This window comes from Choloepus didactylus, chromosome 8 (genome assembly GCF_015220235.1).
Source record: "Choloepus didactylus isolate mChoDid1 chromosome 8, mChoDid1.pri, whole genome shotgun sequence".
In the NCBI taxonomy this organism is placed as follows: Eukaryota; Metazoa; Chordata; class Mammalia; order Pilosa; family Megalonychidae; genus Choloepus; species Choloepus didactylus.
Window position 1 is genome coordinate 17,567,952 of NC_051314.1, and position 19,274 is coordinate 17,587,225.

At 42.6% G+C, this 19,274-nt stretch overlaps 1 protein-coding gene across 17 annotated transcripts in view; it reads left to right on the forward strand.

Annotated features, from left to right (window-relative positions):
• The first annotated feature begins 6,912 nt into the window (after positions 1–6,912).
• The window catches only part of RBFOX2 (RNA binding fox-1 homolog 2), a 313,598-nt gene continuing 301,236 nt past the window's right edge, over positions 6,913–19,274 (forward strand). For 6 of the 17 annotated variants that reach the window (XM_037844954.1, XM_037844949.1, XM_037844956.1 and 3 more), the window contains exon 1: positions 6,914–7,219. In XM_037844954.1, the coding sequence (XP_037700882.1) occupies positions 7,034–7,219 (186 nt within the window). In that variant the 5' untranslated portion in view covers positions 6,914–7,033. Of the gene's footprint in view, positions 7,220–19,274 lie in introns of all 17 variants that reach the window. The other 11 variants (XR_005218211.1, XR_005218212.1, XR_005218217.1 and 8 more) reach the window with 3 other exon arrangements.

A 19,274-nucleotide genomic window follows, 5' to 3' on the forward strand; every position in this document is an offset into this window, starting at 1 on the left:
GAGGTTCAGGGTGAACATGCATTTTGGGGGGACACTGCTCAACCCAGTACAAACACCACTCAGTGTGACTAAGCAGCGGGGGCCTGAGTCTCCCAGGGATTCCGAAGGCCTTGGAGGAGTGCAGGAGCAGTGAGGGTTTCCCATGGCCTTGCGTGAAGTTGATAAGACGGAGCGTTTACTGGAGAGACCCTGGGTAAGGGATCAAGGGACAATCCAGCTGCATTCTGAGTGGCTCAACAACTGAGGATCAGACTGGACACTCAGTGGGGGTCATCTGGGGTCGACGCTGTTCAGCAGCCAGGAGCCTGGAGCTACCGGAGCAGGTGCCCACGGGGACAGTGAAGTCAACGAAGACCTACCTCAAAGCCTTGATGCAACAATAGTCCAGGAGCTTAGAGGCAACGGAGTTTGCCTTGAACTGACTAAAATGAAATTTATGCCCCAAGTAGAATGCAGAATCAAGAAAGTTAACTTCGGTTTCAGGGTAAAAAAAATTGTGTGTGTGGTGTGTGTGAGTGTGTTTGTTTTTTAATTGTTCCCAAACTGAAACACCTTTAAAAGTACACAGAAATAGAAGAGGCATTGGAAGGGACTTTGAATAACGAGATGGACTTGGAGAAAGAAAATGGGAGTTCTTTTGTCACTTACTATTTGTGTGACCTTGAGCCTGTCATTTCACCTCTCTGGATCTCAGTTTTCTCATCTGTGAAATGAGATGTAATCCTATCTGCTTTCCAGGCTTGTTGTGAGGATTAAATTTCCAAAAGCACCTAGTCAGGGCCTGGCACATAGAAGGAACTCAGTGAATATATGAGCCTTCCCTGCCTTTCCCTTCTGAGGTCCTTTTCAATTTTAAAATGCCATAATTCTTTTCGGGAAAGATGGGTATATGAGGTTGTATATTCCCGTGTCTAGAAAATAAAACAAAATAAAATTAATTAAAGCCTTTCCCCATTCTGCAAGGAAGCAATGAAAACCCAGGACAAGGCACAAAATAGACAATGGAAATGCTGCTTGAGAGAAGGGTGGGGGTGGGTGGGCAGGGTGAGGGCGGTGACTGCACTAAATGAAAAACAACAACTCAATACCCTGCTATCATCCTTCATCAAGCTACAGAAATAGAAACCAGACAAACACATTATGTGAAGGGTGAAAGGGTTGGCAAGGTTCTGGTCTATAGGAAAAACCCAGGTTCAATAACGCCACAAAAAGAGGGAGGTATGGGAGTGAGGTCAAAGTCAGTAGCAGGGTTTGGGTTGGAATGGCTGGTTTTATAGTCCTAATGAGGCTTAAACATCACATGTTTCTCTTTTGCTGAACTCCGTTTTTCATTAGGCTTGCTATCTGTTCCCGGATCAGCCCGCCACATGGCAGGAATCGCTTCCACTTCCTCTGGGAAATGAATTATCAAGGGTATTCTCCCCCCTTCTTTTTTTGGGAAAAGAAAGCTTTGGAGTAGAAACAGTCTCTTCTATTTATATCTACTCTTCTCTCTCAGATTAGAGAGATGACAAGTTTTGGAGAAGGGCTTGAGCCCTGAAAGCTCTGTCTGTATTTACAGGAGTGCATGGTTGAGTGAGATGGCATTCTAAGACCATCTACTGGTTATGGGTCTTTATTTGTTCTTCCCAGGAGGGGGACTATGTGTTTATTTTCAGGATTGTTATTAAATATGTACTTTTAATAGCCACATATTTTGTGTCAACTCTGTGTGAGGTGCTGGGGACACAGAAATCAAGACAGGGAGTAAGAAAGCACTCATGTTCTCAAAGAGCTTATAAATAGAGATTTACACCCACAGCTTGTCTTATGTCTGTAGGTAAGCAGGGTACTAAGTTAATGATAGGTGGCCTTTAAATAGGTCTTTCCTCACAATCGTCCTGTGGCTAGGCGATCTGGCTCCCAAGTTACCGACTGGCAGCCCACGTACTTTTCTGAGTCTTAGTTTATTTGAGAACCGCAGCTGGTGTTCCCCATTCCAGTCTTGGTCCTCTAACTCCAGGCCCAGCGCCGTTACCTCCTTATCACAGAGTTCTCTTGGTAGCAGCCTACTGAACAGTGCTGCACACCTTCTACGCTCTTTGGAGACACACAAGAATTTGTTCACATTTTCTCAAAAACCATACCCTGGGTGTGGTAGTTTGGAGGTTTTATGGACCCCAGAAAAGATCAGGTCCTTAGATTTAATCCATTTCTGTGAGTGTAGACTTATTGTAGGTGAGACCTTTTGATTAGGTTATTTTCATTGAGATGTGACCCACCTCATTCAAGGTGGGTTTTAATCCTCTTACTGGAGTCCTTTGTAAGAGGATAAAAACCAGAGAAGCTCATGGAAAAAGCCCCAGAGAAGTTGTGAGAAACACCCAGAGAAGTTTAGAGAAAAAGCCACAGATGGAGAAGCCAGAAGCTGAAGCAATGAAACTTGGGAGAGAAGGACCACGTGTCTTGCTAGCTGTCAGAGGAGCCCAAGCTCACTGGTAACCGGTCATCAGAGAAGGTATTGTCCTGTTGATGCTTTAATGGGGACATTTTCATGGTCTTAAAACTGTAAATTTGTAAGCTAATAAATCCCCACTGCCAAAGGCCAGTCCATTTCTGGTACATTGTGTTCCGGCAGCTTTACCAAGCCAAAACACTGGGAACCTCTTCCTCATTCTTGAAGACCCAGGTCAAACATAACATTCTTGGTGAAATTTGTTCTGTCTCCCCCAGGCAGAATGAGTAACATCTTCCTATATGTTCTTATAGTTTTTGGCACATATAAAAGTCATATAAATGAGGACAACAGGAATAATAATAGTAGCAAAAAGGCCTGAGTTACCACTTAACTAAGTGTTTCTATGAGCCAGATGTCATGCTAAGTGCTTTACATGCATTATTTAATGCTCAGAAGAACCCCAGGGGGAGATACCATTATTATCCTCATTTTAGAGATTCTATCAGTTAGGAGTTTAGTTGCATGTAGAAACCTGCTTACAGTGGCTTCACCAAATGGGAAATTATTTTTCTCAAACAACAATAAACTAGAGGTAGGAGGACTATGGCCGGTATAGTGGTGCTGCAATACCATTCTTAGCACGTAGCTCTTGCCCTCATGGAGAATCGACACCTGCTGTTTTTCCAATCTGTGTTCCAGGCAGGAGGAAGGGTGAATGAAGGGCAAGAGGCAAAGGATTAAGGGCAAAGGGCCAAGGGCAAAAAGCAAAGAACCTTTTGTTCCCATGATTTTGTCTTATTAGGAAGGGATGCCAGCCCCAGGGACTTCTAGCTACACTTCCTTGGCCAGGGCTGTGTTACGTGGTCACCCTTAGCCACCAGAAAGCCTGGGAATTCAGTTGTTTCATGCTGGACAGATTGCTGCCCTGTGTACAACTGAGGTTCCACTAATAAGGAATAAGAAGACAATAGATACTGGGTTGGCCACTACCAGTGCCTATCACACAAATGAAGAAACTGGGCCTCAGAGAGGCTAAGGATTTTGTCTGAGGTCAGTTATGTAGCAAAGTCATATTTAACCCATGTCTGTTTGACACCAGAGTTCATGTTCTTGATCACTAGGAGGGATGTGCTCCTTACTATGATGCATTGCAACTATTTGTTCACCTCTTCCTCCCTCTAGACTGTGAGCTCCTTGGTACCGTGAACAAATTTTATTCATCATGATATCCCAGACACTTGCCCATAGTTTGTTTAGTGAATAAATGAATAAATGCCATCACAGTAGTAGTTTCTGCAGCTAAAAATTCTTTCTAGGAAATATGCTTTAATTCTTCCCTTCTTCTTTAATATTTCATAACCACCTATCTCCAATCAGGTAGTTGCAGATTCACATAAAAGAAATGATACTGTTCATTGTGCCACTCTTGACACATATGGCCTCTTGTACTATTTGTAGGCTTCTATTCTCCTTTCTCTCCTTAAATGCTTAATGCTTGTTTACAGGGTAGAGTCCAATTTCTCTTTGTTCTGCCTGGTCATTAAAATATTCCTATACTGCATTGCTCTATTTCTTAGGGACTTGAGAGCTACTTGAATAATATAATAATTTGAATTGCAGGCAGTCCTGATCCCAGGTCTCATTTCTAGTGGGGTCACAGGGCAGCTTAGGAAGGACCTAGCATCATTTAGATTTCAGTATTTTGGCAAGGCAGGTGGGGAGAAGAGAAGAATTCTTAAGTCACCAGTTCAATAAGTAAAATTTTCAGAAAACCAACCACTAATGTTCCTAGGTTAAAAAAAGAAAAAAAAAAAAAAAAGCCATCATTTTTTCACAGACCTCCAGGAAACATCCTGATTTTTCTTCAAAGATATAATACTTGGTTGGATGGGTTCAGGCCCCATCTGCTGTGGGGATGAGGCTGTCTAATTCAGCTCAAGAACAAGTTTTCAGTCACTGGGACTTCTAACTTGAAGGCCCAAACGGTAATATAAAGAGATGTCTGGGCTTTTCCTTCCAGCCCCATGGTCTTCTGGCTGATAGCTTACCAACACTAAATAAATAAAATGATAAATAATTACCACCTATTAAGCAGTTACTATATGTTAGGCCCTGTGCCTTGTACTTGTCTCATTTAATCCTTAGAACAACACTGTGACTATTATTATTGCCATCTTACAAATGAGCATTTGAAAGCTTATTGAAAAGAAATAATTGTCCAACATAGTGGCACAGTGGTTGCACTAAGGGGAGCTCTGTCTGCCCCATCCCAATCTCTAGCAGCCCCACCCCAATCTCTAGTGGCCCCACCCAAGCCTCTTTATATAATTAAAAAAAAAGTGATGGTGTTATTCTTCAATCGTCACAATGGACATTTTTTTACTCTCATTTAAAGTGTGATTAAAATAAAGGTAATAAAAGCCAACATTTATTGAACACTTACCATAGGCCAGGGTCTGTTCGAAGTTCTTAATATATGATAACTCATTTCATCTTCACAATAATACTTTGAGGGAGATACTCTCATTATTCTAATTTTCAGATGAAATGGAAAGGTTAAGTAATTTTCACAAAGCTTCATGTTTTCTAAGTGGCAGAACTAAATCTTGGCTGTTTGTATTGATCTGTAGCACACAACCTTAGTAAAAACAATGTGTTTGCTATGACAACTCAGATTCAGGACAAGTCCTCCATTCCTCCCTTCCACATTGGAGGCCCTAAGCTTCTCTATACAGAACTTCTTCAGTCACCACTGGTCCAACAACACATAGGCAGTGGTTGGTAAAGTTGGGTTCAAACCCTGGTTGGTGTGACTCCAAAACAGGGATCTTTTACCAGCCCTCTACTGTTCCAGCACTATCCAGGTTAAACCCAAGTCCAAAGGCCAAATTATAGACCCATCTGGAAATGATCTGAGAAATGATCTAACCCAGGGGTTCTCAACCTCTACTGGATAATTTTGGGATGGATAATTCTTTGTTGTGGGGCCTGTCCTCATGATGTCAAGCAACATTCCTGGCTTCTACCTACTAGATGCCAGCAGCACCTCCCAATTTTAACAACCAAAAATGTCTACAGACATAGACAAATGTCCTGGTGGGGTAACGGGTGGGGTGGTAGTGAGGGTGGGGAGGAAGGCCACATAATGGAGCTGGAGTCCAAAGAGATGAAATAACTTGTCTAAGCTAGTTTCATTGTAACCCTGTAATGTACAGGACATTATAGGGAACCCTGAAAGAACAGATGCCCTCCTCATCTTTACAGTCTGGTAGGAGAGAGGTTATTGGACAGAAATCTCAAAGTGCATAAAGTTGATAAGCAATAAAGTGTAGGCAGCCAAGTATAGAGAAAGAATATGACCTGGTGTCCTAGGACCTGCTGCTTTTTAGCTGCAGGACTTAACCAAGCTTGGGGTTCATCATCAATGGGAATTGAGATCCTGACATCTACTCTGCCTGTATCACCAAATCGGGTCTGTGAACGCATTGTGCAAACTGTAATGCTCTTACAAACAACAGGTATTATTATGATTATCTGGAATATGATTATTATTACAGTAAGAGCTCTCAGAACTGGGAAGAGCCATGTAGACATGGCCTTATTCTTGGACCTTCTAACTCGAGGGTCTCATTCTTCTGCGGGAGAGGCAGCAGGCTAAAAGTCCTCTCCCATAGAGCGCCCCTTCTCTCCTCCGGAACCAGTGTGGCGAAACGGGTAAAGCTCAGGTCGCAAATCTCTGCATAACTAGTCCTGGTAGCGTGCAGCGCTCCCCGGCCCTCGGGCCTCTCAAGCTCCACCTGCCTTAGGCCGTGGCCCCGCCCCTAAAGGGAACCGACTCCGCCCCCTCCGCGCAGCTGGGACTCCAGCAGCGTTGTGCCTCTAGGACCGTCCCTAACCCGTGCCGGAGATTCCCGAATATTCCCGAGTCCTTTCCGGCTTCCCTCGGGCGGCCAGGGCGGGGGCGGCGGAGATTGCCGAGGGGCACTGGCCCCGCCCCCCCCAAGCGGACCCGGCCGCCGCTACCGCGCCCCTAGCCACAGCTCCCGCGCGGGCTGGAGTTCTACATCCAGGGCCCTCCCTTCATTTTTCTCTCTCCCCGCCTTCCCGGTGCTGCCATAGTGGCGGGTCGGAGCATCCCGGCCAGTCAGCTCGAGCCCCTCCTCCCCCCAAATAAACACCCCTCCCCAAGCCTCGAAAGGCCGGACCGCCCCCTTCCTCCCTCGGCGAGGCGTGTGAGGGAGAGTGTGAGTGAGCGGGCGCGGGCCGACGGGCGAGCTTCGTGAGTGTGAGAGGAAGGGCGGCGCGGCGGGCCGGGAGCCGTGTGGCGAGCGTGCGGGGGCAGGGCGAGCGAGTGCCGGCAGCGACCCGCGAGCGGCCCCGACCCGGGCGCCGGGCAGCGAGCCGCGAAGCCTGTGAGCGGGAAGCCGCGACCGCGAGCCGCAGAGGGGCGCCGGCCCGCGCGCGCGCACGCACGCACGCACGCGGGGGGCGGGGGCAGGCGCGCGCTCGCCTGTCGCGACAGTCGGGGCCGAGGCCCACGGGGAGGTGTCCTGTCGCGGGTCGCCCGGCTCCCGGAGGCGAGGGGGGCGCGGGCGGATGGCGGAAGGCTCCCAGCCGCAGCAGCCGCCTCAGCTCGGGCCGAGTGCCACTGCCCGGGGAATGAAGCGGGAGTCGGAGCTGGAGCTGCCGGTGCCCGGAGGGGGAGGAGACGGAGCCGATCCCGGCCTGAGCAAGCGGCCGCGCACCGAGGAGGCGGCGGCCGACGGCGGCGGCGGGATGCAGGTGACCGCGTGGGACGGGCGCCCCGTTATCGTGGGGGTGCGGAGTGGGGCCTGAGGGGCGGCCCCGGGCTCCCGGGCTTGGAGAGGGGGAGGGCCTCCAGGGGTCCTGGGTTGGAGGTGGGAGGGGACAGGTCGGGGCCTGGTTGGAAGGTGGGGCGAGCTCTGGCTTGGAGGCGAAGGGTGCAGGAGGATCCCGATGTGCCCTACAGGGTCCTGATTCCTGAGTGGACGAGGAAGCACGACGAGGGAATAGGTGTTGGGGGGAAATCGTACATGATTGAGATGGATTCCATTTCTTCATACCCTTCCCTAGTTCGCTGGGGTGGGAAATCCTGGGTCTGTTTCTTAGAGGAGAGCCGCTGGGCTGAGTCGAGGACGAGGGGGCAAGGGTGGGAAACCTCCCAAGAAGGAGGAGTACGTTTTTGGCAGCCCTTGACACACAATTGGGATGGGGCTGGGGAGGGGCATTTGAAGGAGGTGGGTGAAAGGCGAGAAAACTCCTAGAGAGATCCGAAAGGGGATGTGGCTTAGATTGTGGGTTAAATCAGTTACTCAACGAGTGTGAAGTACAAGGAGTTTGGTAGTGTTGTAGGGACACTATGGTACTCAGCCTCATTAACTTTGTGGAGCATGCTAATGAGTCTGAAGAGAGACACAAGAAATGTCCCTCTTGTACTTTGCCAAATGCATCCTACAAAGCTAAGACACAGAAAAGCTCTTTAATGCCCTGGGAGTATAAAAGAAAATTTATAGGACTATTAGAAGGCTGGATGCTGAGTTGTGGACTCGAGGATAAGCTAGTTAATTTGGGAATGGGAAATGGAGTGATGTCAGTGTCTTTGTAGTTTGAGGAAGAGCTTGAAACCATCGCAGGTTTTAGTATTTGGTTTCTGTTCAGAAAATACTTGCTATAAAATGATGGGGCTCACCTACCAGCAGTTGTTTAGAGAGCTGCCTAATTGTCTTAGAATCATAGAATGTTAAGAGATTAGAAGAGACCAGAGGCATCTTCTTTTCCAGGGGTTCTTAACCTGGATAGACCTGGAGGATCCTTTGCAAAATAGTGTACGTGCACTGTTTGGAAGGATAGAGTCAATAGTTTTCATCATTTTGTTTGTTTGTTTGTGGGTTCAAGTCCCAAAATGTTTTAACCGCCTCATTTTATAGAAGGGGAGTCATAAATCCAGAGACAGCTGGCAACTTACCTAAAGGCACCAGGTAGCTGGTAGTAAAGCTAGAACTGGAAACTGGGTTTTCTAATTCCTGTTCCTGTGATTTCTCCATTTAACTACTCTTGGAAATCTGTGCAATGCTGAAAGACTTCCCGTGCTCTGCTCCCTGCTTTTCAAGCTCTGCCTGACTTCCTGTGTTGGAGAAGGAGCTGTACTTCGGCCTGGCATGTTTGCTGCATGCTTTTTGGTCTCCTTTGCCGAGGCCACTCCATAACTTCTCTTGGTTTGGGTAAAGTGACCCTGCTGGTGTTTATTTTTGAATTCTTTTGTTTTGTTTGCTTGCTTTCATTCTCCATTAGAATTTTGTCAGCCGAAGGGATTGTGAGAAGTAAAAGCTCAGGACCATGGAAAAAAATATAGAGGAATATGGGGAGACTTAAGCTATTGTCCTTAGCTAATTTGAAGGCAGCCAGCAAATAATAGGCCCCTAGAAGAAAGGGGGGAAAAGGGGAAGAAGATCTCCCCTATTAACTATGATCGATAGAAACAATAAAAGAATACATACATAAATGTATGGAGACATCAAGCAGAATGTGCTCACAAGCTCCTACATCCAGCCTTCCCTCCTTACCATCAATGTAAGATGATAACTAGAGATATCACAGGATAGATATATGTCATGTGACATTGCATAATTTAGATCCAAAGGGTACAGAGGATTTTTGATGCCTATTGGGTCCAGGAGAAAGAGATGGTCATTCCTGCTGATGTGGTCAAGGAAGGCTCTATGGGGAGGTTGAAATTGAGATACAGTAGAATAAAGGAGAAATAATGTTTATGAGAAGATGATATTTAAGCCTAGGACTATACCTCTAGGATTTTCGATTATCATTTTGATAATAGTGACAGAATAATTCTTCTTCATTTATTCATTCAACCAATGTTATTGAGCAGCTGCTGTGTTCAAGGCTCTGTTTTATCCTTAGGGGATATAGCAGTGAACACATCAAAGACCCTGCTCTCATGAAACTAATGTCCTAATGGGATGAGATAGATAATAAAGAAATCAACAACTTTATTAGTTAGGTGGTAATGAGTCTTAAGAAGAAAAATAAAGCAGGGAAGGGGATGGATAGAGAATGATGGAGAGATGGTCAAGGAAGTCCTCTCCTATAGGTGATGTTTGAATGAAGGGAGGTGAAGTGAGGGAGTGGGCCACCCAGATATTTGAGGGCAGAGGGTTCAGGCAGAGGAACCATTAGGGCAGAGGCATTTAAAAAGAAGTACGCTTAGTGTGTTTGAGAACAGAACAAGAATCTATTGTGACTGGAACAGAATGAGCAAGAAGACGGGGTAGTCTTAGGAGATGATCTGAGCAGTGTAGAGATATTTACAGGACCTATATAAATATACCTTTTAAAAACGTTAATATAGTTAGTCTTTTTGGTATAAGGGTTTGTGTTAAAGCATGTGCTTTTTTCTTATATCTTAACACAAATGGAGTTTTTCTGAGGTCTGAGCTTCTTCCCTGAAGTGCTCTTTGACAGTTGAGTTTCTGTTATTTCGATGCTTAATTACGCATCATCTTGTATTGTCTTAATTGTTTTATTATTCTTGTCTCCCTAGTAAGATTGTAAACTCCCAGAAGACAGGAACCATATTTTCTTTGTGTTTATCCTTCATAATACCTAACAGTTTGGGGTACCTGGTAAGTGGTTAATGCCTGTTAAAATTGAAGTTGAAATTTATCTCTTATAAATAGCCAAGGAATAGAGAAATCATGAAATTCTGGGGTGAGGGTACTATCATGAAATTCCCTAATCCATTTGAGAGTCAAAGGAAACCTTTTTTTACATTAATGAAGTCTTTTACTGGGGTTGGTTTCCCAAGGCTAATTACTAAATAGGGCTACAACTCTAAGCTTCAGATTCCAAAGCTGAACTGTTGAGTTATGGCCACTAAACTTTTAGAGTAAATCATTACTTCCCAAAGTGATGCCTAGGGGACTCCAGAGAGTCAGTAGTGTTTGTGTTATAATCCTTAGGTTCAGAAAGAATTCTAGGGGAGAGAAGAAGAATCAGCACTTTCAAGGGCAGTGTGCAGAAGCATTATGTGAATGGAAGAGGCAGTAAGCACAGCCCTGGAAATAGAATAAAAATAGAGAAACCTGAACCATAGAGTAGGAGAGAAGAGACAAATTCAATTTGAAAAATTGAAATATGGTTTGAGAAAATATAGTTAGTTGTTAAAGGGAGTACTTGGAAATAATATACTCTTAACCTGGTAGAAAGCTAAATGAGTAAAATGTACAGATATTAGTTCATTTCACTTTAAGCAAGTCTGATGTGTAAGAAACTTGGGGTTTATAAAACATACTGGGGAATGAAATCTTGGTCAGCTTTTCTAGTGAGTATAAATAATTTTATTTTTGTGGAACTTTCTAGGAACTTGTATAAATCAGGGTATACCTTGGATATTACTTACAGCTTTCAGCAAAATTCTTTATGGCAGTGAAACATTGGTATGTGATTATTATTGGCCAAGGAACTGCTTCTGACCATACAGTCATCAATCCACTTTAGCCAGGTGGGTTCAGCAATTGTTCATTTTAGTGGTTGACCCTAGTAGTAGGGGGACTTTCCACATGGTTTCAAGGAAGGGGTTCCAGGTAGCCTGTAGTTGCTATGTGTATGCTCTTTTTTCTTGAACCATTTTATTATCCCACCTAGGAGGCTAGGAGGATGTCTCTTTAGACTCTCATTTGGGTATTTGGTTCTGAAACTGAACATGGTGCTACCATTTGAATACAGTTAAAAACATAACTTTCCTTCCAAGTAATTTCATGAAGAGCATCTCACGAAAATTACTGAAATTTTCATTTCTGTGCCTCCTGGGGTAAGTACATTGGAGAGTGGAGAAACTGAGGCATGGTCATGTAAAATTACCAATTTTTTTCAAGCCTCACAGGGAAGTCTGAGTGTAAAACTGGGAATGTCTTTGAGAAGGAGAAAGTCAGATCTGAATTCAAAGTGTAATTATTCTTTTGGTTGATCCAAGAGATTAGCGTGAGATGAATTTGTCTCCCAACTCCGTCCCCTATCTGCTAGCCACCTTGTCATTTTCCTCTGTTAGACTGATATGTGAATAAAACAGAAGCAAAATAGAGATTTAACTTTCATTTTGTTATAAAGCAGACTGGTGCAGACAATCCTCAAGATTACAGGACTGTGGAGAAAGAAATGCACTGTACTACTTAGTGTAAACAAGAATGTTGTTAATGAATCTCTAGTTCGACATCTCTCAGGTCTTCAGTTTGATGCCAGGCATTAATAATTTCTAGAAACAATAAAGACAGTTATTTTAGTGTGTAGATTTGTTTGAGTTTTTGTTGATATACATTTGTAAAGCATGGTGTGCATCTTTATTCTGGGATAAATGTGTACTTCCTTCAAAGACAGAGATGATGGAAAGGAAATGGCAGTAATCGGAGCATGAGCAGACATGGTGTGAGGGATGGCGAAAGCATTTGATGTTTTAGGTGGCCACTAGGAGTATTGAGTTTCTTATTCTTCTCCCCTGCAGCTCCACTAGAAGCAGGCAGCTTACATGGCTAAGATTTCATTATCTAATCCATCTCAAACAGATCAGCTTGAATAAAACCCATTGGCCAGTGCTGATCTAGTTAGGAGGGTAGTGCAAAGCTGCTTGAGCTGGGATTGGGACAAATCGGATCAGAACTGCCATGGGAGTCCTGAACATATTTCTGTAATTTGGGTGGATAAAGTAGTTTGGGATATCAGTTACTTGAGAGAGTGAATGAACAGTCAGCCATGAGTCTTTTTCAGACATTGTCTTTGGGACTCTCATGGGAAAGCCAGGTTGCTTTGATTATTTGAGTCTGAACATGTTTTGGTCACTGATGCCCAGGGATGACCTTTTTTAGTGGAACTTGGAGATTCCAGTAGCGATCACTCACTTTGATTTCTCTGAGTGATCTCTTAATCCTAGACTGTAAGATATGGTTCCCCTCTCAGTTCTCCCAGTAGCAACAGGTGCTTGAAGAGGAGATATTATTATTGTTACTGTTGTTATTACCAAGCTTAATACATAATATTTGTTATATCTGTATACTTAAAGTATGGTGTAGTGAAAGAACCACTTTAGAATTTCTAATATTTGGGTTTGAATCCTGGCTCCTCCAGTTATTACTTGAACGACATTTGACAAGATATTTAACACTTCTGAGCTCCTGTTTACTTATGTGTAATCTTGGAAATTTAATACATACTCTTATGAGTGGCTATCATGAGCAACTGAGATTATTTAAAGTGCCTCTTGTGGTACCCAGCAATAAATGCTTATTTCTTGCCTTCCTTATATCTTGCTATACAGCACTCAGTAAGTTCACTGCTTGATCAGCAGTTAATGTGCTTCCGATTGATTAAGTGCCAAAGTTGGGAACTACTGGAGATCAGCCGTGTGTCATACTGGGAAACCTAATTTGCTCTTCATCCAGCGTAGAGAAGGGGAGGGGAATGAGCTCTGCATTCCTAGTCACTGTGGCCTCTCTTGTTAGAAGCTGAGGAGATATTTATTTAGTTTAATTCTCTACTAAGGGCTAAGAGGACTGCTGAAGAATCTCAGTACCTGCACTGGGGAAGTGGACATTTCATAGAACAATGCACTGGCTGTTTTAATAGTGTATGGGATGCAGGAGCAGTGAAAACTTGGTTTGTTTTTCAAATTTAATAAGGTTTGTTGGTAAATGTTACATGTAATAGATGGTACTTTCTGTTCTCAGCTTGGTTTATGGAAATTGAGCTTGGATTCGTTTGTATTGTCAGACCACAACAGTGTGATCCCTCTAAAAGACTGAATCTGACTATGATACTTTTTCCTTAAAATCATTTGATAGCTTGTCTTTGACTCAGGATCAAGTCCATTTTCTCCATCGGCCTACCAGGTCCTTTTGGCCTGACTAATGCCTGCCTTCTCTTTTCCACCTCCAAGTCCATGTCCTGGGCTTGTGGGTTCCTGAACATACTTTGCCACCCAGGTTAATTCATACTTCTGTGCTTTTCTGTTCCTTCTAGTGAGATTCCTGCCTCCTTTCTCTATGTCCCCCTGCCTCCCTTCCTCCCTTCGAAGGCTCACTCTTCAAGAATCAGTTCTGATATTGTTTCCTCCCGCATGTCTTCTGTGCCTGCTCCCCCCCCCCCATCCTTCCCACACTCCTGCTGTTTTCCAGAACATCATATCCATAGCTCAGGACTTTTTAACTTAAATGCCTGCTCCTCCACGCCATCCAGACTGTGAGATCCTCAAGGGGTCCCTAGGGATCCATAGGATTTAGCACTGTGCCTGGCTCAGAGTAATAAAGAAAATATCATTTTTGTTGAATGGAACTTTGTCTTCCTGTTCCTCAGTTGGGGCCTGCAGATGGCTTTAATTGTTTCTCCAGATTTTCCCTGGAGGTGTCTGGCCCTTGGTCTGCTTTACAGCTCATGTGAAGACAGGGTGTTGTGTGATATTTGAATGTTACCTGATCTTTCTATTGAGATCAGGGTTAAGGGTGAGAGAGGGGTCTCTGAAAACAGAAGCTGGGGTGGAATTTAACGGCCGAATGTGTTGGGTGGGCATGGCAACCTGATATTTAGTTTCCTGTGCTCAGATATTAATTGAGTGCACGTGTGTATGTGTAAAAGGCTTCTTTGTGATCGTATGTTTAAGGAAAAAGAGGAACCATACAAGTGAGAGGGGCAATTAGAGCTAACCTGTTGCAGTTCAGTGGAGCAGTCTGTTGATCTACCTTTTAGAGTGGTGCTGAGGGATTTTGGGGTGTTGCCGTTCTTATATAATACTACCATTTGGGACTAGAGCCATTTGATCAAACTTTGGACTTTAACCTTTCCCTTCTCAATTTTATTTGATATTATAGCTTGTTTTTATGCATCCAGGAAAAATACCAAGCTGAGATACATCACAAAATATGTTTTTCAGATCACTTTGCATGTTTGAAAATGAGATAGCTTGATACAGTTCTTTTAAATTTCAGCTTTGTAGATAGCGTCATAGAGGTATTTTTTAAGAATCGTCTCTCTTGCTCTTGTTCTTTCCCCCTTCACTTTCCTATATAACCCTTGCTTGTTCTTCAGCCTTGAGATTTCCCTTGCTGATTTAGTAGGGGCCTCTTTAAAGGCTAATGGATAAACTTTGTAGTGCGTCTGACCTTTTGGATTCTGAATGAATAAAGCAGGTTCTAAGAAGCGAATGAGAGAGAAAGAAAGAGAGCAGCCAGTAATAGCACTTCCTTCTGACGTGTCCTGCACATACGTGGCATCTAGAAATTTCAGCTGAGGATTCAAAGCACAGGACACATGATAAATACCACTTATGAAGTAGATGACATTCTTGAGTTGCCAAATGATAATGATTGTGTAACGGCTTAAAAAACTTATTTTCCCAAGGGTGGAAATTGAGCCTTTGAGGTTTAGGCTTTCACATGGGTGTGTTCAGCCATAATACTTGTTTTTTTTTTTAGGAGCCTAAGTCCCCAGATAACACCCTGGTATGTGGGATTTTTCCCACTTTGAGGCTGGTTCCTTGGTTTTTCTTTGCTGAGGAGAAGAGTTTTTGCACTGGGTATTGGATATTTTATTCCAGCCAGTCATGTGGGTTTTGAGGAGGAATAATGTTTATTTTTCTTTCTGGCTGCATTGATTTTTTTCGGATCCTAATTGGAAGTTGCACAAGCAAAGCATGACTTATTGGGGGGGGGGATGGGTGGGTGGGGTGATTGTACTGGTGTGGCGGTAGAAGCCATGCTAGTAGAATTAGAGGAACTAGAAACAGGGACCTGGGGACAGTGGGGTCTGAATGTGGGCTCTGGCTACTGCTTGGGTTGTAACAGTGTTGAAACTGAGGCTCATTGGAAGTTCTTATATTTGCTTTATTTTGCTCAGCGTTTGCAGCTTTTTGGAGGAGGGGGCGTTAATTGCTGTGAGCCAGAATGATTTCCTGATCAGACCTGTATGAATTTCATTTAGGGATTAACTTCAGGGGTATGTGGCTTGTCCTGAGACAAGAGGGTTCCATTTTCCTGGAAGTTAATGGGGCTTGATGAACCTGCTCTATCTTGGATTAATAGGCAAGTAGAAAAACAACTGCATAGTTAGTCCTTGTTGCCTGGAACTCGTTTGGGGGATTTTTATGTAGTCACATTTACAGCCTTGAATTTTTCTTTTCCTTTTTTTTTTCTTCTGCAGTTCAGTGTGCCACAAAAATTCTGGGGAGGGTGGGTGTTAATTTTGGGTAGAAGGAATTGTAGATCTTTGTTTAGTTTTTTTCCTCTCTTATTAAAACTCCACTCTCCCCTTGTGAAATGAAGTCCCTTAACCCCTAAGCAGACTGTCTTGTCCCCTAATCAATCTGAATATGTAGCTTCTGTAGCGTTCACCTGCTGTTTCTTGGTTTCTAGAAGAGGAGATAGTAGGATTGTGTGGTTTCAAAGCAAGAATTGGGAAAATTGGAAGATGTTTTGTGGTGGCTCCAAGCACCCACAAAGCTTACTTAACTCACTGGTTTGCACCTCATACAAGCTTCCAGGAACACAGTCACTGTCTGTGGCTGGCACAGTGGGTTTGAGGACTTTGTGGGAACTTCAGGAAGTTTCCATAATAGCTGCCTGTCACAGTGGGAGCTTTGGCAAAGCTTACAGGGAGTTGGTAGTACTTGTTTCCAAAGTATCATGCTGGTATTATGGTGTACCTCTCTGTGAAAGAGGCAGGCCTGTTTAAAAGAATGGAGAGTAAGGCTGTGCAGCTATCACTTACATAGTTCATTGTGTGTCTGTGTATGTTATACTTGCTTATGAAATTACTGCATGTTTTGTATGTTATATTTACTCTTGAAGCCATATTCTGACTCATGACTCTTAATAAGCTGATTTGACTAATTTTTATATCATCCAAGACTTTGCAGTAATGCAGGTCATATTCAAAAAGTTTGTCTGGATTTGGAAGTTAATATTTCTGTTGGCTACCTCTTTTCCCCATCCCCAGGTATTGCTTATTATACATTATAGACACATCTTTTGTCCCCCTATTTTGTGTTAATGAGGGGGAGTTGTTGTGATACTAAATAGGTCTTTTTGCTGCAACATTTTGAGTTTGAGCTGGCTGCATTTTATAATGTTGGTGATCAATTGGTTAACTTTGGCATTACCTGCCTTCAGACTTAAGCATTAAAGTATGTGCATATATGATCATACATCACCCTTTCAGAAAGGTGCTTATCAGGGACCACTAGTGATTTTTGTCAGCTGTATAAGAATGCTGTGATTAATAGATAGCTGTGTATATGTGTGTGTGCCTGCACAGTTTTCCTTTATGCTTCCTTTGCATTTTTTTTCCTAGCAGAGGTTTAGAACTAGTGTTACCCTGTAACTTTGCTTTTCAGTCTTGGGATCCCTCTTTCAAGAACCCCTATATTTGATTTCCTTGAGTTTGGTGTAGGGTTTCTTTACCCTTTGTGGATTTTAGTTCCACTATGAATTGTTTTCTGCAGTGTTAGTTTTAGGCAAGTAAATATTTATTTGGTTTAATAGTGTCCTAGAGCTTAAAGAAACCTCAAAAATTTGACTGGTCCAGTATCCTGTTTTATGCAAGGATGTTGTCTAAATTGGCACCTCCCAAGCTGTTTTCAGTTGCTCTTTGAGAAATGATAATGGGTATCATTTAGGTATCATTCTGCCCCCCACCCCATGTTGAATAAATTTGGAAATTAGAGCTAAACAAAATAAATTTTTTTCCTTGAACTATTTTATTTTACTCTTCTGATGCAGATGTTGCAACTCCAAGGTATGGTGTAGCATTTTCCAAACTTAATTTACCAAACCAGTATGTGTGCCCAGGTTTCTTATCTCTAAGTTCATACCTAACTCTAAATTCCTAATAATGTCTTTCTCTCATCCTTGTTCCCCATCTACCCAGTACTCTCTTCACCAAGCAAGTAATCACTGTTATTAGTTTCTTGGGTTATTTCTCCCCCTTTCTTTTTACACAAATGCTAGTGTAGAAACCCTATACCAAACTCAAGGAAATCAAGTATAGGGGATTCTTGAAAGAGGGATCCCAAGACTGAAAACATTCTTTTGCACCTTGTTTTTTTCGTTTAATCTTTTAATGTTATAGGATCTATTGGTGTTTTCATTACTGGTCTTTGTTTTTCTGTGTCATATTTAGAAAAGTTTTTTGCACTCCAAGATTATAAAAAATAGAATAGGCTTGCAGACAACTCCAATATTATAAAAATTAGAATGGGCTTGCTGAGTTGGAGTTCCAGCTTTTCCACTTTATAGTTGTGTGTTCTTGGTTAATTTACTTAATCTTTCTAAGCCTCCGCTTCTCCCTTTGTAAAAATTTGTTATAGGGTTAAATGTAGGGATTAATAGAGACATTGTATGTAATACGTTAGTTTAGGGCCTGACACATAGTAGGTGTCAGGCATAACATAATAGCTATTTTTTATGATTATTTATTGTTATTACCCAAACCTATTATCTTGTTCCTTTAAGGGATTTTTGAATTCTTTAAAGACAGGAATAGTCTTTTCATTTTTGTATCCTTGGCCCCTCCCTCAGTACCAGGGATATATGATAAGAACTCAGTAAATGTTTGTTGGAAAAAAAATTACCTTTATAGAACCTATTTAAAAAAAATCTTAATAATTTTTGTTGCTTTTTCTATACAGCGCCCCCCCCCCCCCCCCCGCCCCGGGCTTTCAAGCATGGTGACTAAAATTCCACATAATACACATTAATTAAATTATATTATGTTTTATAGTTTATAAAATGCAGTCACACAGTTTCTTACAACCCTGAAAGATAGGCAACTCTTTTTTCCATTTTTCCATTTTTTGGATGGTGAAAATAAACCTCTCTGAGCCTCATGATTAGTAAGTGGCAAAGAAGATCTTGTGACTGTATCCAGTGCCTTTTCCTCTGTGCCTCATGGCCCTTCAAACTGAAACAGTATGATTGATGGGTAGTGGGTGAATTATGTATTCCGTTGTCTTTGCATGCCATGTATTTATTATTGAAAAACTTTACCCATTCCCAGACAGTTGATTCAGGTAGAACTTGAAGTCAACACTGAACCCTAGATTCTTTCTTGAATAATTTGCATCTAGCCAGTGTTTTTAATTAGGATTTTGCGTATAGTGTACTTGCATGTACTAAGCACTGTATAGGGGCTTCATAACGTTTATCTCACTTTACTGCAGTTTGTATTTAGGGAAAGTTAAGTGGGATGATTGGTTGCTGTTTGTATGTTTTTTTGTTTTGTTTTGTTTTGTTTTGGTGGTTGTTGGTTTGACTTCTGTCTCAAAGTTATCCCATCTCTAACTTTATTTTTGACCAAATAATAGGGGATTGTTAGTGGTGGATAGTAAGAAATCATCGGAGCTAAAGCCATCTAGAAATTATCTGGACCAGCTCTCTGCTTCAGTTGGGTAAAATAGTTGATATGCTCATTTTTATGGATAAGATATCTCACGCTTAGAGAGAGGGTATCTAAGAGCAGGCAATAAGCTCAAAATTGGGCTTTAAGGCTCAATAGAACCTTTCATTTTTTAGTCTTTTTTTTACTGCTTTGGTTCATTGTGATTTCTTGAATGGAGGTTTTTTTCTTTTATTTTTCTAAACATACTACATTCACATGGTTAATGATTTAAACTATAGAAGGATTTGAAGAGTAAAGAATCTCTAATTTCTCCCAGCTACCTAATTTCCCTCTTTAGAGATAACCAGTATGGTTAGTTATCTGGGTATTCTTCCAGAGATAGTTCATTCCTATATATGATTCTCCTCACCCTCTTTTAAAAACT